Genomic DNA, 22,874 nt, shown 5'->3' on the forward strand with positions numbered 1-22,874 from the left:
ACATGTAGATACAGTGTTTAGTAGTCTATGTGTCCTGGACTACTGCTAATTTGGTAGTCTAGATACAATGTTTAGTAGTCTATGTGTCCTGGACTACTGCTAATTTGGTAGTCTAGATACAGTGTTTAGTAGTCTATGTGTCTTGGACTACTGCTAATTTGGTAGTCTAGATACAGTGTTTAGTAGTCTATGTGTCCTGGACTATTGCTAATTTGGTAGTCTAGATACAATGTTTAGTAGTCTATGTGTCCTGGACTACTGCTAATTTGGTAGTCTAGATACAATGTTTAGTAATCTGTGTGTCCTGGACTACTGTTAATTTTGAGCCTGTCTCATCCCAAGTGATACTGTGGAAGTGTATCTTCATCCTTCAGCTTCGAAAAATGTGAAATCGTGTTGTCAATTTGTGGATATCAGGTTGAATGGAGGCAAAAGCGAAGAAATGTATTAAAACAAATAAACAGGGACAAGTACGAGAGAGTAAAATATAAAGTTGAAAGAGAGTAAATAAGTTGAAAATTAGAACAAAATTATATAGTTGTACTTGCAGGTACTGGGGCTCAACTCATAATTGGGTGTCTCACTAGCAGAATGTGAAGGAAAGAGACATGTTTAGAGTCATAATGGCACATAATCTGACCTTCCAACGTCATTATCTTATGCATCCAAGGAAGTTAATGCATTCCTTTCAGTCTTTGACATTCACTAAAGAGATGATGCTAACAATTAGTACCAACAAAACGGTAAAGATAAAATGAATCCATCGTACTGTTAAAATGCCCATCGCTAACGTTATCACAACTGCTGTTGTTGTTGGTGGTGGTGGTGCAGGGTAGAATTTACATGTACAATGTAAGTTCTAAGGAGGGTAGTCAGATTTAGCAAAGTGAACTCTTTTCAACTACCATTTTCTATTGATTTCTATTTGTCGGTGGCAGACTACCACCTTTCAAATTTAGCCATTTCGATTAGATATTTAGTAGGCTATGTCCTTCCAATTAAAGACTGCAAATTTGGAGTCCTGTTATGCCGCTGAGATACATAAAATAACAATGACATTCTGACAGGCTTTTTTGTTGGCTTAATTCAATTGTGCAAATTTTGATGTGACAAAAAACTGTGAAGATCGTCAATACCTTCGTTGTAAAAAGTCAATGACTATTGAGTAATGTCTTTTTGAGAAGGATTTAGACATTGATGCAGCGGTCTTAATCTTGCTCCGCCTTTTAAATTCAAATTGGGAAATCAGTTTCTAATATGCAAGGTCTAGTAAACAAAAAACCAATGGCCATTCTCCAAATTACTGTCTTGTCCCAAAGCATTGTAACTATTGTGAGGAAGGGGTAAAATACAAAGAAAAGAGTTTGTTTGCGTATGTTTTAGACCCCAAGTAATAGCTGTTTGAAGAGTTGAAATCTGTTCAATGTTGCATGCTTTCATGTACACTTGATAATTTGGGTGTTAGTTTGAGACCAAAAGTGGTAGCTAAGACTTAGTAAGCGAGTACATTTTGTAGATGTCTGTTGAAATTAACTTGCATGTTTTTGTGTACACACAATAATTTTAATGTTATGTTTTAGACCCCAAGATGGCTGTTAGAGTGTTGAAATCTGTTCAGAGTTGCTGGCGTCTAAATATAGTCCATAATTTGGGTGTGCACACCTTAAATCAAGTTTGTACTTTGTGGAACTCGGAATGGTTATTCTCTTCCCGCCCTGAAAGTCAAAACACTGACAAGAGCAAAAGAATACATGTGTGTTGTATGTGTGTAGTGTGTACACGTGATTGGTCATTACTTTACTAAGTTTGCAGGTCACCTCGAAGGAAAGGCCCATTTTGTGACATACTATCGATGTACACTTCTATGAGATATGAAACCCATTTTGCGCTTGTCAAATAACATAGAAATGTAGTGATTATATATATATCTTGTAGCAGAATAATTCAATTGATTTTCTTCCAGGTTACTGACAAATTGGTACTGACTTGGCAAAGAACTATAGTAGCATCTACAAGAGTAATTAAATCTCAGAATGATGTTTTTTCTTGTCTCTTTATGTACATAGTAGTTAGATTTTAAACCTAGTGTACTACAAGTCAACGGTATTACTATTACAGACACTGCATTTATTCCTGTTGTACGTGTTCTCATCTCAAATGCTGTGCCATGGGTGTAAAAATTGAATTCGTGGCAGATAAAGAATGTAAGGAATGTATTATGAAGTGTTGTCTCTGAACCGAACAGAAAGAATGACAGCTCTGATATGATATGCATTATTCAAATGTAGTGTCATCTTGTTCATACATGTAGATAGCTATCACTTTATTTGACTTTAAGTCTAAAACTTGAGTACAGGTATTCAGCAGCGATTCATTCCTGTAAATTCTAAATTATCAAAACTTTTCAGAAAGTACCGAGGGGGTTATTGCACAACTGAGTTGTCTGCACTTATAGTACTAAATGAATTTGGAATGTACAGTGTAGGAATTTTGACCTGTGTCTGTTTATGGCAAAGTACAGATGTCAACATCTGGATATTCAATAACTAGTGTTGTTTGATGCACTTGCAGTGGATAGGACACTCAGGAAAAAAAATGGAAATTTCCTTACCCCCTTTTTTTTAACCCCTGGGTTAACTGAAAGGATAACAAAACTTTAAATGCAAGTATCAGGTTGCATGGTTTAAATGGTATATTAATAGACTTCAAACACCTCATTATATTTATCATTAAAAGACACAGTTTCAACAGATCAGCAGCTTTTAAGAACCAGAAATAACATGTAGCCCTTATATATTGAACACACAGACCAGCCCACACACTTCATCACACCACCCCTATATGCATATCGTTGTGGTATACATTCAGAAATAAATGTGAGTGGCTTTTATCACATTTGTGTGGTGTTGGTTTCAAAGCGTTAGTTATACTGGTAAGTATGTTTTGCAATATGGTTTAAAATTTGCAAAATGGGAAATGAATATTTTTTTTGTATAAAAACATCTATTATTGTTACCGGGATATTATAATTAGATATGTACATATTTATAACCTTACTGAGTATAGTGAAATACAGAGTATGATTTGAATGGCTTGAGGGTATTTTCAGAGATGTTGGAACGAAATAAAATTTTGTAGCTCCAATTCAAGGATGGATGCAAACAGTATGAGTAAATGAATAATAATAATGTTCTCTAATCAAAATATTGAAACAGTAGCAATAGGTAGGAAGAAAGATAATAAATGTAGAACGAAGACAGTTGTAAAAAATGAATAGTAATACATCAAATCTGTAGTCAGAATTATAAAAAAATTCAGGGACCCTGCTGAGACAGAGAAAATAATTGTTAAAAAAATTAAAAGTGAATAAAATGATACAAAAAAATGAACTGAAAATATCAGGATTACATGATAAATAAAATAAACACAATTGTATCAAATTTGGAACAATATGTCAAATACTTCTCAGGGAACAATTAAAAACTCGGGAAACCTGCTGAGACTGAGAAAAGAGTTTTTTTTTTCAATTTCTATGTTAATTACTAGTATCCAGTAACAAATCATTGTATTGATAATATATATTTCTAAGATAAACAAATAAATGAAAAAAAATAACCTCATGCAGTGTTTCTCTAATTGTTCAAAGTTATCAAATTTCTTGTTGTGGATATCTGTAATTAAACATGTATATGTCATCGGTGGTGAATTTTGGTTTGAAAATTTATATGTAGTGACCTTGTCCATGAGATTTTCATTTCATGATCTGTGTGACACTGTTCTGCAAATTGAAAATGTCAGGTTTAGTTATCATCTCCAGGAGGTCAGATTTTTGGATGCTCAATATGACTGCTTGGCAACCGTAATTAGAGACAGAAATGAACACACATGTACCTATTCTAGGCAGGCATTTGATTCTGGCAAACCATAAATGAAAGAAGCCAGTAAGATATGAATATTCATGAGTATGTATATGCATATTCACTCTGTATGTATACATTGATATTGATAATATTAAAACTGTCATATTGCAGGCCACAAGAAAGAGAATGATTTATGTACATAATTTTATTGTAGTTGTTGGACTGCTGAATGCTTCCTGAGGCCTAGCTTAGATTATGATTAAAATGCAGCTGTGGAAAACAGTTGTCTGGCAGAGTTGAAGAATAATTTAATCCAGAAAGGCTAATCCTAATTATATGTAATTCATAAATCTACTCTGATAACATAAGTGAGAATGTGGAATTGAATCCCTGGCCATTAAAGGTGTGTGTCAGATTAAAATTTTGGTGTGGAAAACAGTTGTCTAATAGAACGACAGAAAAAATTTGATCGAGAAAGAAATGACTTTATAAGCCTTATGGCTCCACTGATGTGAGTACTTTGGGGTTGAGTGTTCGGTTCGTAGTACATACCACAGTGTGGACCACTGTAAAGAGATAAGCCTTGTCTGTAGATCGGAAATTAGACTTTCAAGACAGAAATTTGATTGCGTTACATACTGTAAAACTGGAAAGTGAATGCTGTGTATTGATTTTGTTGGATTGGTTTCATTTGTGTGAAATTTCAAACAATCTTGTCTGACTCGTCTTGATTTCACTATACTACAAGTGGGATTCTTGTTTTACGATGCCAAAAAAACCCAAAACATTTACTGATGGCCAATTTTAGTGCCAACACATTCTTTGTAAATACAGACTGACCAAAGCTTATCTTTGAACAAGTGTACGCAATCATTGACTGATGGCCAATTTTTAGTGCCAACATACAATGTATCCTTTGTCGAGACTTACCAAAAGCTTTCCCTTTCAACAAGTGTACTCAATAAGTAATTAATGAGGGGCTAATTTACCATTTCAACGTCAATGAATGGATTTTAAAACGGCGCTTACTGACCCAAATCGCTTTTAAACATGCAAAAATAAAGAGTGCATAACTTTTTTCTGGGCTGTGTTCATGTACAAAGAGAGAAATAATAACTGTGTGACTGCTAATTTCAACTTTGATAACATAACGAGTGGGACTCTGCTGACGTTCAAATTAATAATGAATTCTTTGACAGTGTGTTAGTGAGGTCAGCTGATATTGACAGGCTGTATTTCATTTCCCTCATTTACTATTACTTGTATTGGATTTTACTCCTAGCATATTTTTGTCAGTTGTTGTTCATCCATCTAAAATGGAATACTGTATCTGAATGACTCGCGTGTGTCACCAAACTTGAAGTCATCAAAAGATTTTTTAATACTTCAGTTGAAAAGAAAAAATGTGAAGCTATCATAAATTGGTCCCCAAGAGAAAGCAAGCGATACATTCAATTTGAACTACGGTTGTCACTTTCTGTAATAAATTGCATCTCAGTTTGTATGTGATGATGTTATCCCAGCAGTTTACCTTGGGGCCCTCATACCTTTTATGGTGACGTAGAATCTATCACCCTTTCAGCACAGGTCAGAGAGAATTGAAGTCAATTGCTACAAATCAACCGATTTCACCATAATTCAGTTAAATTGCTAACATTTTTTGGAAAAGAGTAATATGAAAAAAAAACTCTGTAATAATAGAGCTCAATACATATGCCCTGTCTTTCCTTCCGTGCAAACTTTGGTGAAAAACCGACACTTTACCGAATTCTTCAAGTGTTACTTGAAGACATTTTGTTGAATTAAATTTAATCGATTCAAATTTGACATTTTTTTTGTTTTTCACATAGCTGGGAGTCTACTCATTTTATACTGTTGTGAAATGATTTAATTTTTCATGAGGCTGTCTGTCAATGTCAGATTTTGTACAGTGTGTTACATTGTGTGAGAATTAATGTTCATGGATTCTGGGGTCATACTTAGCATTGAAAATTTCTACTCACACTCACAGAGTCAAAAAATTTCTTGGAAGCAAATCCAAAATTTTCAATATTTTGACAATAGCCCATTGTAGTACACCATGATGATGTGGACGAGATGTCAGTGAAAATAAAAATAAAAATTTAAAATTAAACCACTTGCAAAATTCCCATTTTCTGTAATTTTTTTTTAAAAATCGCTCAGAATTTAGAATTTTACATCAGCTTTTTCTGTGTCACCTTTCTTGTGATGAAGAATAAATGTAAAAAGAATAACATGAAATTAGAAAAGAAAAGATGTGAAAAAAAATAAAGATTTAAAATGTGCGTAATCCATGCATGGCTGACAGTGTAGTGGTGCATCCTCAAGTAGGTAAATAATATAGACAAGTGAATAAGTGAATATTAAGTAAATAAACAGATAAAAATAACAATAAAGAATTTTCTTTAAAAAGTGCTCGTCATCTCAATAATCGAAAAATGTTTCAGTTGCCAGTGCAGTACATTGTACTTTGAAACAACCAAATGTTCTGCTGATCTGTTCTCAAATCCTTAGTTTAGTTCCTACCTATATACAGTATCGTCACGAGACCACGTTGGCATCCAGACTATCGAATTCTATGCGTCGAATGCTAGACAACATCTGTAACTAAAATGTCCACATCTTGGAATTTGGAATACATGGAAGAATTTTCATTCAAAATTTTGACCTCAAAAAGATTTGTGGTGGATACTGTACATTGGTACTCAAGGACTTGGGTGATTTTTTTGCATATATAAAGAAGCCTGTTTTTCCGTACTTTGTTCTAATCTTTCGCAAGCTTTAGGCAATGTATGGCAGTATGGTATGTTTGCAGTATGATTCGGTAGAAGCCCAAAGTCTTGTCATTATCTCAAACTACCCTGCCACATGGTTTGTACAGGAGCAGGAGATACACGTAGCACCCATGATGGGTCTCTCGGCTAATTCGCTTGCTTCTTCATGTAAAAATATCAGGTAGCTAATTATTGGTAATTTTATACACATTCATTTGCTGTGTCAGAATGTTGAGAGCCGCATAAGTTTAGGTCTGTCAAATATTCCACGATAATATAATACTTAAAAAATTGGAAGTTCAAGCTGGGTAGAAAATTATGTTCATTTACAGAGCTGCCGTACTATTTGTACACTGTTACATAGGGGAGTACACTTAGTTGTGAGTTCCATTATATTTGTGTAATTACATTATAAAAGGATTTTTCAATATCACTGTTAGAAAATTTGGACATTGAAGAGTGAAGGTTAACAGCGTTATATTACGATTGCTTGTAGGAATTCAAAAGAACTCTTTGTCTTTTCAAAAAAATGGTTTATGAACGTAAGTAGCAGTGTTTTTTTTTGGTAAAATCTTTGTGTGACTAACATTACCCAAAGATTTGGTTGCAAATGTAGAAAAAGTCAGATTAGGTGGAAATTTTGAAAAAAAAAAAATGTTCAATTTGTGTGACCCAACTGTATGATACGAAGTCAGTCATGTAAAATCTACCTGTATATAGCCGGTATTTTACTAGAGTTTTCTATCCAAATTTGGATGAATTTTGTCAAAATTAGTACAGTAAAATCACAAGTCGAATGTTACATGTATATTGTGTTTGGTCATAAAAGAAATTCAAAATGAGTTCTGAGAAAAATTACCAGAGAAAAGATGCCATCTGTACTTATAACACATTATCTGTATATGATACATGTATACATATTGTGTGTGTGTCTCCAGGCACAATCATAATAAAATCAATGCAAACAAGATAAGATTTTAAAGCAGTATCAATGACATAAGGCTGTGAGAAACCTGGATAAATCAAGGTGGAGGGAGCCTGAATTTTATGTAAATCTTTTTTTTAAAGGCCAGGGTTTATATCCCTGGTTCTTGCATAATTAGTGTTTAATATATTACCATACAGATTACAGAGGATACCTTGTTTGTTCTAGACCAACTTTTAAAAGCTAGACAACTGTTTTGACGTCAAAATTTTGATCCGATCTGCACTGGACCTTTAAAGGCAAGGGTTCCAATCCCAGGTTCTCACATTTATCATTAGAGCCATAAGGATTACACACATGTAGAATCATTCGTTTGTTCTGGACCAAATATTTGTAGAAACCTGCCAGGCGACTGTTTTTCACACCCAGATTTTAATCCGATCTGAATGTGGACCTTAAAAGAAAGCTGTAACATTTGACAATGGGTTCTAAACTTAGCATATAGCAATTTGAGTTTTTTCCCCCCAAAACTTGACCTCTGAGTGTATTAGAATGTTCAATTGGCAATTCTTTTGCAATTAAGATGTCATGTATTTATTTAGTGACATTGTGCCGTCAGTTGCTCACCTGTGTACTAGCCAGAATTGAGTCATTACAAACCTGAGTCAGATGGAAATATAATAAGTCTTCTTTCCCTACATTAAACATGTAATCTAAACATTTCAAGAGTTTTGTGGTGTTTTCTACCTAAAAGCTTATCGACAGATGAGTCAATAAACGAATACTTCAAACTTTGCCACTGTTTAATACCATGCAGCTTTCTCCTATGCTGAGAAAGATTTCATAGCATTGTGAAACAACAGTATTTTTTCCATACATGTACAATGTATGTTAAATTTAATTTGTCGTATTTCCTGGAAATTATACACAGATTTGAACCTGTAATACTACGTTATGAGAGTTTACAGTTCTTGCATTTTATTGCCAAATTCAATTTGTCGTGGTCACATGGACCTCTATATTGTGTTCAAGGCATGACAGTATTAAGCTGTACATGTAGTTTGAAAAAATGTGAAGAAATGTCACTTCAGATTTTATGTTATTGCGTATGATGATATATACGAGAGATTACTTGTACCACAGTAATTATGCGCGTATACTAGTGGTATTTACATTGCAGTGTACTACCGCAAACATTGTTGCATACCTGCATGCAAATGATATGCAAATGAGGCTATGTATGATCATTTGTTCTACACAAAAGCATGTAATCATGTAGTGTTATTTTAACAGATATTGTTTGTTTTGGATAAACATATCGTAATAACAGAACCCCATGCCACAAGAGTGCCAGTGTGGGTACTTGGGGTACCGTATTTGCACTTGTGTTCATATAGTGTTTTCTGCTCCACTTTTACTCACTACGCTTATGAAAGTACTGCCACAGAGAACACTGCAAGCACAAGTGCAAATACACCAAGTATGCCACATTTGCACTCTCGCAGAGCACAGGGTTCTGTCATATTCTGGTACAGAGATTTAGCTAGCTGCTGGAATTTTCAGTTCAGATATTTTGGAGATTCCTAGAGAAAAATTAACACATGCAGATAAAATTGCTAGGAAAACCACAGATAAACTGACGCGACGTTGATGGTGACAAACATATGGACATATGACATCTTGCTGCTGACTACTAAAAGGTACATTTAGAATGGGTGGGCCACATGGAGCCTGAACCAATTACCATAAATTTCAAATCTTGTTTTAATACACCCCCCTCCCCCTCTCTGTTGCAAGTCTGATTCGATCTACGACTGTAGAGTGGAGAACTCGGAAAAGAAAAAAAACATGAAAAACGATCTGTATCACGATTCTTATGTACCATTGAGAAAATTATTATTTTTGAAGCCCGAGTATTTATATAACTAGATGAAATTATGTAACTAGATAAAATGAATATGATCATGACATTATTTATAACAAAAACTGTATGTGCTGTTAAATATGTATAGATTCTACCATGAATCATTTATTTTCATCGGAGACAACATTTTAAAAAGACAAGTCAATTTTGAATTGGATGACCTTAGATATTTATTAAAAATGAAATATTATCCTTGGTCAATTTATTTATACTTGATATTTTAAATGTCATTTTGTTTGATGAAATTAATGAGTTACTTACAGTACAACTTACATTTTGTGCATGAAATGGAAAGCCCTTGCCAAACGGGATGGGTTCATATACACATGTATTGGTTTAGGATTGCAGCTTATGGGGGTGGAAAGGGGAATGAGCTGCAGCTTAAGTAATAGGGTGGGAAGGGGTATGAGTTGCAGCTTATGGAGTTTATTATTTTTCTCTCGAATACATAAAAACAATTTTTTAGGCCTTATGGTAATGTAGTTTTTAAACACATTTAGAGTTTGTGTCAAAATAATGATGATCTTTTACAAGGGGATCGTGATCTTCAATGTAACACCTCCATTTTAAGGGTGATAATATAATATTAATCCCCAATATTTTTCTTCGTTCAGCTAAGGAAAATATGAGTGACCTAAGGGGTCCTTGTTACTACGAGTCGCTAGGCGATTGGTGACATCCCTTAGGTGACAAGTATTTTCCTTCTGAATGAAGAAAAATATTAAGGAATAGTATAATTATAGTACCATCGCCAGTAATGTTTTTAAAAAAAAATCTGGGAAAGTAATGTCAATTGTGAGCATTTTGACATCATATTTGGAACCCTTCACAACCAATGATGTAGGCACGCATTGTCGTGACATAGATGGCTGTTGTCGTGATGTAGAACGGTCAGAGTATATATTCCATATTTTTTGTTGAGCCTGGTGTAATGCATGTATGTAATATAGAGTCTGAGAACAATAGAATGATAATGTGTGCATCTTAGTGATAGCGTTACTCAGATTTTAACACCAAAACCGTGACATGTTGAGGTGCCATTTTAGAGGTGTGATTTAGGGGAAGATCTGTTGTATTACAAGTCTTTCTATTTGTACTGAATTTCCTGTCACACTGCATCACAGCGATAGCGTTACTCACAACCCTACCAACAATCGTGACATTCTGAGAGGTGCGATTTAAAGAGAATCTGTTGCATTAGTGTTCTTTATTCTGTCGTATTTCCTGTTGTAATGTGTGCATCACAGTGATAGCATTACTCCCAACCCTACCAAAATTGTGACATTTTGAGATATTAAGGGAGGATGATTCTACCATATAAGTATTCTTTGTTCCGTCGTTCGGAATTTCCTGTCGTAATCTGTGTCAGAGTGAATCTTGTCCTTGCATAAAAAGAATCAATAGAATGCAATTTAGTAGTTGAATATTTTTTTCTATTTCAACCCATACTTGCCTTCAATTGAACACAAAATTAATTCAACACACAGAAGTGTATATCGCATGCTGAGCAATTACGGAGTATCGATGCTTTCAATGAATAAAATGCAGTGTTGCCTTTCAGAATGTTTTTCTTATTCAAGAATTGTGTGGCAGATAAGAAAATCTGTATAGCATGAATTATGCAGCATATTCTTGATATATAAAAGGGGAGTGGATCTCTCTTTTGATTGGTGGGATCCTGTTTATATTCGTCCAATTTGAGTCAAAAATGAAATAAAGCATACAATGCTCGTAGTTGGAAAAATGAAATAAAACATACAATGGAAAATTTGAAAGATAATATTCATTGTATCAACATCGTGCTAAGTAAATTTTTATATTTGTGAAATAATAAAAGAAAAAGATGATACATAGGAAAAATATATGTGTTTATTATAACGTGTGAGATTTTCACTTTTAAAAAAAATTTATTAAATGAACACAACACATGATACATCATCTTTCTAAAAGATACCATGTATCAAATTGGTTATGATGAGCAGGTGGTCTGTATGCTTCGTTTGTTTTATGTATTTTTTTTTTTTACCTCAAACTGCCATGCTACATGCATGTCAAAGTACGTTTGAATGCCTGTAAGGTTTTCTCTGAAGGCAGCTGGCTATGTTTTTCTTTTTTTAACCAGATATTTGGAGTAAACGAGTAAACGTAGGGTAATTTCTAGTACCCAGTACTTTGTGAGGTCAAGGTCAAGGTGCCTGGGGAGGAAAGTGATCTGAAAGATGAAAAGATGGATTACTTAAAGTCCACTAGTGTGAAATTGTGGATATGACTTGCATGTATGATAAATTTGAGTGCCGTGATGTCACTGAGGTGCCCTTGTACTAGTCGCAGATCATGTTGGTATGACTAAAAATATGAATGTGATTATGCAAATATGTTGACAAGATGTTCTTCTCTGACTTGTACATTAATTTCCCAAAGGTGTATGCTATCAGCTTTGATGCCCCTCCTCCATTCATTCATTCCTTCAGTTTTGCATGTATACTTTGTTGGTTTGAATGCACACAAAGGTTTGCCAAAGATTCTTTGCAATGTTATGAGTTAACGACTTCATAGTCAACAAGTCTACAAAATGTACCCCCATCCTGTGCTTCCGTGGTAAACTTTGAGTACACAGAAAGGTTTGCCATTGCCAGTCAAAGCTTTGCTATCGCAAGTGAATGACTTTTGATGTAAACAAGCATGTCCTTCCGTTCTCTCCCCACCCCCATCCTGTACTTTCGTGGTTTTCTTTTCAATCACTAGTAATTGTTAAACAAGTATGCCCTCCCCTCCCTCACTCTCCTACCCCACACAGCTCCCCCACCCTATCCAGTTACAAACACCACATCAACTTTTAGCATGTTTGCATCATTCATCAATTGCTTTCATGAAATTTTAGGAGCATCAAACACAACCAGTACTTCAAAAAAATATATAGAAATTAGACATTGGGGGGAAAAATAGTTACGCTGAAATGAAAGTGAAATCCAAATCATCTAAAAACACTGAGGAGGAAAACAGATCTACTTCTGTCAATGAGTGTATTGATCGGACAGACACATACATGTATACATGTATAAGAGAAAAATCAGAAAGTGCTTGAGGGCACATCTTGTCACCTTAATGACTATTCATGCACAGAAGTGTTTATATTTGAACGGCGGTGTACGTGAGTTTGTCAAAATGCTATCAAAAATGTGTCACCGAGTGTACGTTGAAGGAATTGAAACTTCTAGCACAAAATGTCAATGGTGTTCAATCTGATACTGATGTTCACATATAGGTGTCAGTAAACCTGGAAATTTACGCTAAAAACTTATTTTTGGCCTATTTCGCTGAAATTACGTAAAAAGTGAAAATAAGTAGCGACTAAATGACCCATAAACAGTGCACCAGGCTTAGTAATTCATTAAAATGATTCTTGAGAACTAATTGAATGCTGTGAAATCACAAAATTTTCTAGTGCGGTGAAAATATCTTGATTTACATTATTCGTCCCTGACTTGGCAGTTATGTTGTGTAGTTCTTATGTCAGTTATTCTGTAATGGATTGTGTTCGATCAAAAAAAAAAAAGGAAGAAGAAAATATTAAAAAGAATTGTAAGAAAAGTAAACTGAATTATCAACAGATGCTATCTGACTCTTTAGTATTACAGGTTGAAAAGTAAATAAAATTATAACTTCTTACAAAAACTGCTGAGGTGTGAAGCGAGTCGAATTTTCAAGCTGTTTTTGTACTTATTTACTGCTGAAATTTGTATTTTTCAGATATTGCTGAATATTTCATATATGCTTAAAAATTGGAATAACATAAAATTTGAACCAATTAAACTGAAATATCATACTACATGCACACACGTTTGAGGAAAACAATTTTTGGGAGGACAGAAATTACCCAGCTCTGTCGTGGTGTTACGTAGAAAGGCACTCTTTACAAAAAAAAGTAGCTGTGCTGTGTATACATACATGTATGTAGTATAAATGATTGTGGTGTTCAGCTCAGAGCAAACTACAGGGTAATAAAATATGACAGTATATTAAGTGATGCATTGATTAATTCTGTGTAGAGGAGTGGTAATTTCAGCGGCTTGAAGTCTGTTTGCCATGAATATTTGATATTTGATGATTTGTCATTGCAGGATGGATCCGGGTGACAATCCATCACAGAAGAGTCCAGTCGGGTCACGGGGTTTCTTTGATCCAGCGCACATATTGGGTGAGTGTTCTTATTACCTTATCGCATGATGTATGTATGTACATTTCCCTTCTGATATTAAAAATAAAATATGCTGCCACTGTAAACCATGGGTTAAATTTATAGCATTTATTTAACACAGCCGATGTGTTTTTTTTTTATTTATGTTCCGTGAATGCCATAGGTTACCTGAAGGAATAGGTCAACTTATCAAATGTTACGGCAGCGATACCGTTTCTATATTGACTAAAGTTGAAAATTATATATTTGAAAATTCCATTTTTGTAGTTGTTTAATTGCTGGAGATAAATTTGAATACGTTCATTAATGTATTTGCACAATGCTTGAAAACATATTAAATATACCTGCAAATTTGTTATTGACTGGTTCATACATATCTGCTGGTTGAAAAAAAAAGAAGTAATTTTATCCATTTTATTTTAATATAGAATTTTAAAAAAAAAGAAAAACATAATACAACGAGTAACACTGAAGTGAAGCACTTTCTCTATGTGCTATATTCTTTTTGTACACTCATTTATAGCATTCATATCAAGTGTAAAAGTATACTGTTTCAATTTGTGTATTTACAAGCCTAGCATGTGGCCTTTCTAATGTGGTCAATTAACAAATGAAAAAGTATATTGTTCCACTTGATATATGGATGCTATAAACGATTGTGGTACAGAAAATGCTTTATTTTGGTGTTATGGGTTGTAATGTTATTTATGGTACAAAATGCATGCTTACAATTGTGTGACAAAAAAAAATATATATATATTTTTTTTTCATTCATGTTTTTCAATTCTGTTTTAAAATGGAAATATTTATTTTAACTTGTAAATATTTTTTCATTTTTGGTATTTTTTACAATAAATGATTTCCAGCGGAGCACTGCTTACGTTGAATATTTGAAATTATTGAAAATGCAGTTAAAACAGAAGATACAAGTACAGTTTTAAATGAAAAGTGTTCCACTTGAAATTAAAGTATACATGTTCATGTTTATATAATGGTTACATGTTATATTAGGATTAAATCTGCTTTATTTTCAGTGTCCGAATTGATAATGGATAATGTATTGTATTGTTATCTTTCCAACACAGCTTGTATTGACTGGTCTTTCAGTTAACTGTTTCTGTGTTACATTGTATTGTTCTACATGATGAATGATAGCTTCCCAATTACGTCCTGTGTTTGATTAGCTCTTTTTTAAATGTGTAATATACATGCGATTGTCAATAGTGCAGTATTGTCTGTATTTTAATTTCGAGTTTATACGATACATATTAGTCACTCTGGATTTTCTATTTTCAGTGTTTTTTTTTTTTTGTCGGAAATGATATCACCAGGGAAATGAAATTTGTGACATTATGATTCAGTAGGTTTATCGTCGTTTTGTTTAGGTTTGTAGTTTTGTGTAGCTAGATAATATTGTCGCTGTTTGGGAGGGTAGGCAAAATTTTGCCGTTTGTTTCATTTATTTAATTGAGTCTTCACTATTCCATGACAGGAACGGTGTCACAACTCGGCAAACAAAGAACGCTTTTTATATCGTAATTTGCGTTCTAATCTGTCAGAATTGTTGAGTTTGAATATTTATTGGACGCAGACAAAAAAATAGTACCGAATAGCGTTGTAATATTAAGCTGGGGCTTAACTTGACCTTTTGTGAAGTGTTATAGGACTTTGCAGTGTATGCAGGAAATGAAATGTTGTTTGCGCTAGAGACACAGAAATGCGACGCGTTAGATATTAACGTAATTGACAACTGACAACATTGTCATAATAAATGTAATATTGAATTTAAACTCACCATTATTAATGAGATGTAGTGTATGATAGAGTTGTACAAACATCGGGTGAAATATACAATGTATGTTGACGGAGACAAATATTAAAAAAATTTGAATTAAAATGTGGTTTTTCTAATGAGATTGGTACGCCGTGTCTTCATCATTTGATTTACAAATTATCCAGAATTTTTATCAATTTTTAATAATATAATTATTTGATGATGAAAAAGGACAAAAATATGAATTTTTTATATTTATCATTTTCATATACTCCTACACTTACATCTATAATTCAAAATTTATTGCTTAGTTCATGTTTTGAACCTGTGAAGTACATGTATAAAAGCTTTGACTTTGCTGCATTTTTCTCTTCACAATTTTCGTGAAATTCAAAGACGCTTTTCAGGGATCACCTTTAATAAAGGTTATATATTCATATTGATTAAAAATGGGTGCCAAATTTAGCACCAATATATATTAACTTGCAGTTGTCCTGTTGAAATGTTTAAAGGCCTTCTTCGGATTAGGGTGAAAATCTACAGATGTGAAAAGGGGTTGTTCTTTTAGAGTTATTTACATGTAAAAAGTTTGAACAGAGAAGAAAAATAACCACATGTAATCCTTATTAAGGGATGATCTCACAATGCCAGACAAGCTCAATAAGCGAACTTTGTTCATTTAGGGAGGGAGGGGGGGGGGGGGGGGGTGTCAGTGTGAGTGCTGAACTTCATTTTCGCACTTCTAACCAAATTTTGAAGGAAAACTTTCACTCCTTCAGTGATAACAGCTTTGAATTTGTATTTACTACTGTGATGTTGATACATTTTGTAAGTTGATAAAAAATTATTTTCTGGATTTCTTGTAGTATTTTAATGTGTTCACAGTCATGTTTTAACATTGCATCGATCGTAGTGGTGTGACCTCTGCAGTTCTCATCATAGTTTACATCATATATAAACGTTTGATGTCGCATCACACTAGTGAGCATTTGTTTAGGGGGAGGGGGAGGGAGTTTTGACCTCAATGAATGATGTTCGTTTGTTGAGCTTTTGTGACGTTGTGCGATTGTCCTTAAAATAACTTTAATGTGATGACCCAGGATTGAAACATAGCCCAAAATGTAGGTTTATACATTTATAGGATTTGGGGTTTCCCCTAAGTCTAGTTCATATACGGTATTGTTATGATTTACACCTCCACTCACAGTCTAGTCAAAGTCGTCACTCTAGAAGTTCTGAGATGCATGAGGTGCTATTTAAAATTCATCCACAGCCATACACACACTCATTAACAAAATTCTAACCAATAACACCATCCCTCATAAAGTTAGGATTTCTTGGGGCAGTTACATAATGTACAAATATGGTATATTTGTCAGCTCACGATGCTACTTATATCATACACTGTTTACGTCACTATAGAAGTTGGGGTTCACTGATTGGATGAACAACTTTTTGTGCTGATTGAAGGACTTTGACTAGACGTGGTTTAGTTAGAAACCACATTGGCATCAACCCTAGGTTTCCCCTGACTCATATTTCAGGGGGGACCCCCCCCCCAAGTTATTCTGAATGACTGCGTAAAATCAGCCTAAATGTAATGAAATTTCCCCTCCCTGTTTTCTGAGTTGTGAATCATCAAATTACCAATTTTTTTTTTTATAAAAGACTGAGCAACATCTCAATTTCTTTGTCGTTTAAAAAGTAAAATGTAGTCTTGATGAAATCTGACATTAAAATATAAAATGTAGATCACATTTCATGTGAATTTAATGCAACACGATGTTCTTATTACTGGTATATGTATATCCTGTGTTAGGGAAGATAATGAAGCTGTAGAAAAACATACCATTATTTCAAAACAGACATACTTCAATCAAAGACTCAAAATAGCCACTGTAAATGGCTTATACAATAAAGACTATTACGACATTGTATCTTGACAATCAAATTTGTCATGTGACAGTCTGTTAGACCAATGGAAATCAGTAGAAAGTTGTAGCTAACTCAGTTCACTTAGATTTGACTACCAAGCCCAAAAGTTTTAAAATTCAGAGCTCTGCAGTTTAGTATATTGTCGTTACTAGTGCATGTACCTACAGGCATCACAATGGAAGTCTACATTTCAATATTCTATTGAGAGAGATGGGAGAATGAAGTCATCATTTATAAAACAGGAAGCGACTTTTGAAGGACTTCTTTTCTGTGTTCATTAAAGCTTACATCAGGCTTGGAATGATTGATTTGATATTTATATAGGCAGTAGATGGATTGGGTTGGTAAATCCACGAGAAAGCACCAAGCGAGCGTTTACTGTCAGTTTTTTTTAATGCAATTTCCATACCTGATTTGAATAGATAATACACTTGTCAATGCACTCCCACAAACTCATCAACAAACCTATTCCCTGTGATTCGTTCTATTGTATTTGTGTATCTTAGTATCTTCTATCAAATTAATGGCTGATTTACTTGTCTCAACTCGTCAGAATCAAAGTCATCTCGTTTGAATATTTTTTGTATCATTACATTGTGTAAGGTGTTTTCTCTTAATATCCTGTTTACCTGTAGTGTGTGTTCTGTATGAATACATTATACATGTACCCATATATAATTTTTCCAAAAAATTGATTTGTCTCTTGCCGTCAAAATCATTGTCATTCTGTGTCTTGTCATTTTATGATTACAAAAACTGTGTTTATCTTCTATCCTGTTGTGAGTTGTGCTCTCATTATGTGGAATACATGTGTATATGTTTATCCAAACATTGCTTTTGTTGTTGCTTCTATAGTCGAAGTCATTTGGTTACAGTTTTTCAATGTTACAGTGAACGTTCTGAATTTGCTACCCAGTCACCTAAATGTCAAAATTGTCTTTGTAACCCCCTTCCCTTTGAAGTGAAAGTGAAAGTTCAGATCTTGATAGCCTGACAATGCAATCTATGAGTTCTCCTAGTTGTCCAAGTTTTTAACCCGTTTTTTAAAGCCTGATACTTTATATTTAGGGTACATGTACATGTCTGTAATTACATATTAGACAAGTCATTATTACTAAAGGGTTAAGTCATTCCATCTGTTGCCCTCCCCCCCACCCCCCATTACCACCATTAGTCATTCATTGTATTTCATTTTCATACCAGTGCATACTTTATCTTCTATCTATCCAATTACACAGACTTCATATATTTGTTGCCTCCCTCAAATCAGTTATTTAGTGTAACATGTAATTTTCATACCAGGGTATTGTACATGTATATACTGTGTCCAGTTAAGTAAATATTTGTAGCACCCTCCCCTCAAAATTAGTTTTTCAAAGTATTCCAGTTTTATTCTAATACATTTTGCATCATGTGTCCAATTAAACAGAATTTCATTTGTCCCCCCCCCCCCCATCAGTTCTTTAGTCTTTTGTTGGTACATTTGTAATTTCCCAATCTGATAAAATCTGATGTGGTGTCCGTGAATACAACTCGATCTCTTTATTTACCTCTATTTCCTTTGTTTAGTGTCATTTGTTTCTGATTTTGTTGTTCTGATAGTGATCGCCATCTGTCTGCATCTAAAAATTGTCCAGTAATCGAAATATATTTGATATATACATGTAATTAATGTGAATCGTCGTTTGCACTCTTACCATACACTGATACAGTGGTGATGATTCATATGACAGCTATGAAAAATATATCAAAATAAAACAGTATTAATTGTCCATACTAGCCTTTCATTTTACCATTTTTCCCTTGTCAATTTGATGTTCTCGCTCAAATCTGATGATTCATACTTTGTGACAAAGGGGTGATTTGTAATTGAAAAGATCATACATGTAGTGATTTACGTGTACTTTTTAATAGAGGATACCGATGTGTAGAGTGCGAGTCCTTTGTCATCGTGTACTAGAAAATTCATGAAATGTGACATGTGCTGTCTTTTGAGTTTTGATGATGTCATTTTCACAAGTCAGAAGATATACATTTTGTATTTTGTAGCTATGTGTGTGTGTGTGTGTGTGTGTGTGTGTGTGTGTGTGTGTGTGTGTGTGTGTGTGTGTATGTACATTGTGTATGTATGTGTGTATGTATGTATGTATGTATCATTTGTATGTATGTGTGTATGTATGTATGTATGTATCATTTGTATGTATGCATGTGTGTATGTATGTATGTATGTATGTATGTATGTATGTATGTATGTATGTATGTATGTATGTAAAATGTATGTATGTATGTATGTATGTATGTATGTATGTATGTATGTATGTATGTATGTGTGTGTATGTATGTCTGTGCATATGCATGTGTGTGTGTGTGATCATGTGTGCATGTCATAAAGTGTGTAACTGTAAGCATAAGATCATCGTTACACAATGTACGTGCATGTGTGTGTGTAATTCAGTATGTACATGTGTACATGTATGTGTGCTTTTGATGATCAGTATGTATGTGAGTATATGTGTATCCATGTGTATGCATACGTGTGTGTGTGTGTGTGTGTGTGTGTGTGTGTGTGTGTGTGTGTGTGTGTGTGTGTTACAGTTACTGTTAGGTATATGTAGATAATGTGTGCATGTCACGAAGTGTTTGCAAGAATAACATGATGTGTGTGGGTGAGGTGTAAGTATGGTGTACCTGTGGTTTATGTTTCATTTGATAATGATAGGGCAAGTCTGTTTTCTTTGACAACCAACACAGTCCAGTGGACAACACCCACAATACTACCATTACACTGTACTGCATTGTGAAATGATAGTGACTGTGTTCATTTGTCCCTCGGTATTTGATGATGATTGTTAGAGGGTCACAAACAGACAATGTATAGATCCCGTGGACTGTACACGTTTATTGTACCACAACACAATCAGGACTTCCGACTTAGACTATCATGACAATAGGGTGATAGGCAATACACCTAGTATGTTAGTGAAGTGCCACTGTATTTCATCTCTCTAGAGAGTAGTGAATTTGAAAATTTGACTTTGATTGGTGAGCTAAACTACAACTTGCTTGTCTTAGCATGTATTCTGTCATTTACATGTATGTATATCTCACTATTAAAACTTGAATTTTTTCCTGTTGAAAAACAAGTCAAAACTTGACAAACAAACAAATGACAAATCACAAATGTCAGTGATTTGTAATAGAGCCATGTCTTATTAAAGTACACAGTGTACATTTATAATTAGATGTTGTTCCCCAATATTTTTCTTCGTTCAGCCAAGGAAAATACTAGTCCCCTAAGGGGCCTTTGTCACTACGGGTCACTAGACAAGTAGTGACAACCCTTAGGTCATGAGAATTTTCTGGCTGAATGAAGAAAAATATTGGAGAATAACATAATTATACCAGCGGCAGTAATATCAAAGAAAAATTGGGGAAAGAAATGGCAATTTTGACTCATATTTCGAACACAGCAGAACCGATGACGTAGACACATGTTGTTGTGGGATAGACGTGCGTTGTCATGACGTAGAACGGCCAGAGTATATATTCCATATTTTCTGTTCTAAATGGCTCGTACCACAGTTCCTCATTTGATTTTTGTTTTCAAAGTTCCATGTTAAATTAAGATTAAGATTTAACATTTTTGTCTGGCAGAGCTATAGAACAGTTCTTCACAAATACATTTCATTGCTAAAGATGGCACTTATGCCAGAACCTGGGATAGAATCATGGGTCTGTACGTGTAAATAGAATACATCATTGTGAACTGCTGTCCTCGTTATGACAATGCAAACACACTGTCACATATGTTCCCTGAATAGGCTATGACAATTGCATTTTGTATTTTTGTTATGTCATCAGAAGAAATATGTTCTGGCTTAAGCATAGCAGCATTAGCAGGGATTGCAACTTGTCAGTCAGACCTCAATCTAGCCTGTAAGGTTCATCATTGTAGGGGGTTTCCCTCTACTCTAATTCCAGTCATACTCCCAACTTATTCCTTCGTTTCATTTCCGTCAGGTCCACCAGTGTTTCCAACAAGACCGCCAGGATCCCGTGACCAGCCGTACGCACTAAGCCATGTACCCAGTGCATTTAGTATGTTTGGTCAGCCAATCTATCAACCCAGGAGTCCCCATAGTGAGTTCGGTGGTTTGGGAAACCTTCGAGAGAGTCTGACAAGTCCCCTAGGATCACCCGCATCACTGGCACACAGTCCTCTCAGCCCCACAGGTAAGTTATCGTGTAGAGATGACTGGTATATCATGTAGGCCAGTCTCTGTGTACTGTATTGTGTGCAACAGACTTGTAGACATAGATGTTGTTTAGCATACAATCATCTAGATGAATAGTTGTGATGACCGAAAGCATGTAAACATAGCTTCAAATGGTGGACTAGGGACGTTGACGATGAAGAATTGATTTGTATTAGGCTAGTTTATCAAATACTGTCATAACTATACTTAGATCAATATTAGTAATTTCAACCATCTCTCTCTCTCTCTTTCACATCCCCTATCAGTTTTATAATCCTGTCTGACTTATCTGGTCATGCTTGCTTTCATTACATGTTATCGTGTTGCACCAGTTAATTGTATTTATTTTCACATTTCCATGTTTTATTTTTGTATCATCTCATTTCATCATAGTCATCAGCCTGACACTAGTTCTTAGCTGTTAAATCTTTTTCCTAGTTCTAAATTGTATGCTTTTAGTGGTGGTGATATCGCGCTGCCGTCGTCGTCGTCGTCGTGTATAATGCATGTCAGCCATCTTGAATGTCTAATGTGAACTAACCTCTCACCTTTACACTTTGACCTCGGTTGATCACCTTCACTTTTCACCATCTAGATTTATAATTTCTATTGTTTAATAATTGACTAACTTCATGCAAATCAGTGAATAAATGATGGGGTTCTGTTTGCCTTTTTTTCCAATAGGTCTGCATTGGCCACTCACTGCCAGTGTGCATTTATGTAACTTGGCTTCCTTAGGTGACTATAACCATATACATATTATTCATGTATTTCACCCGTTGTTTATACATCTATCTATATTTCTATGTATATATATATATATATATTATATTATATATCTTCTTTCTTCTATTCATTTATCATTCTCCATTTCTCAAAATCGAAAAATTGAATCTCTTTAAATGGTGAATATGTTGTAGGTATACTCGGTAGACCATATTGGCTTTACTGCCAACTGTAACTTTGCGACTCGCCTGTTTACAGATATGGAGACACAGCAAAACCTGTGCGTATGACAACGTACTTTGTTGTCGGTCTTGTTTGTAAATAGGTGATATGTTGACAATCATTTTGCAAAGCGTTCGTTTTTTTTCCCCACCGTTTTGAAAGCAAATGCCAAGTTCGTGTTGAGAGCCCCTAGAGTGACTTGCACATGTGTAGAACAAGATATGTTACAGTGATAAAAAATACGTGCCTGCCTTGCGGT

General features: G+C 34.5%; 1 protein-coding gene across 4 annotated transcripts in view; it reads left to right on the forward strand.

The window, feature by feature from the left end:
- Window positions 1-22,874, forward strand: part of LOC144447393 (bromodomain adjacent to zinc finger domain protein 2B-like) — an 81,937-nt gene that overhangs the window by 15,273 nt on the left and 43,790 nt on the right. For 3 of the 4 annotated variants that reach the window (XM_078137402.1, XM_078137403.1, XM_078137404.1), the window contains exons 2-3: window positions 13,626-13,702; window positions 21,432-21,644. In XM_078137402.1, coding sequence (XP_077993528.1) covers window positions 13,627-13,702; window positions 21,432-21,644 — 289 coding nt within the window. In that variant the 5' untranslated portion in view covers window position 13,626. Of the gene's footprint in view, window positions 1-13,625; window positions 13,703-21,431; window positions 21,645-22,351; window positions 22,406-22,874 lie in introns of all 4 variants that reach the window. The other variant, XM_078137401.1, reaches the window with a different exon arrangement.

Source organism: Glandiceps talaboti, chromosome 16 (genome assembly GCF_964340395.1).
Source record: "Glandiceps talaboti chromosome 16, keGlaTala1.1, whole genome shotgun sequence".
NCBI classification, from domain to species: domain Eukaryota; kingdom Metazoa; phylum Hemichordata; class Enteropneusta; family Spengelidae; genus Glandiceps; species Glandiceps talaboti.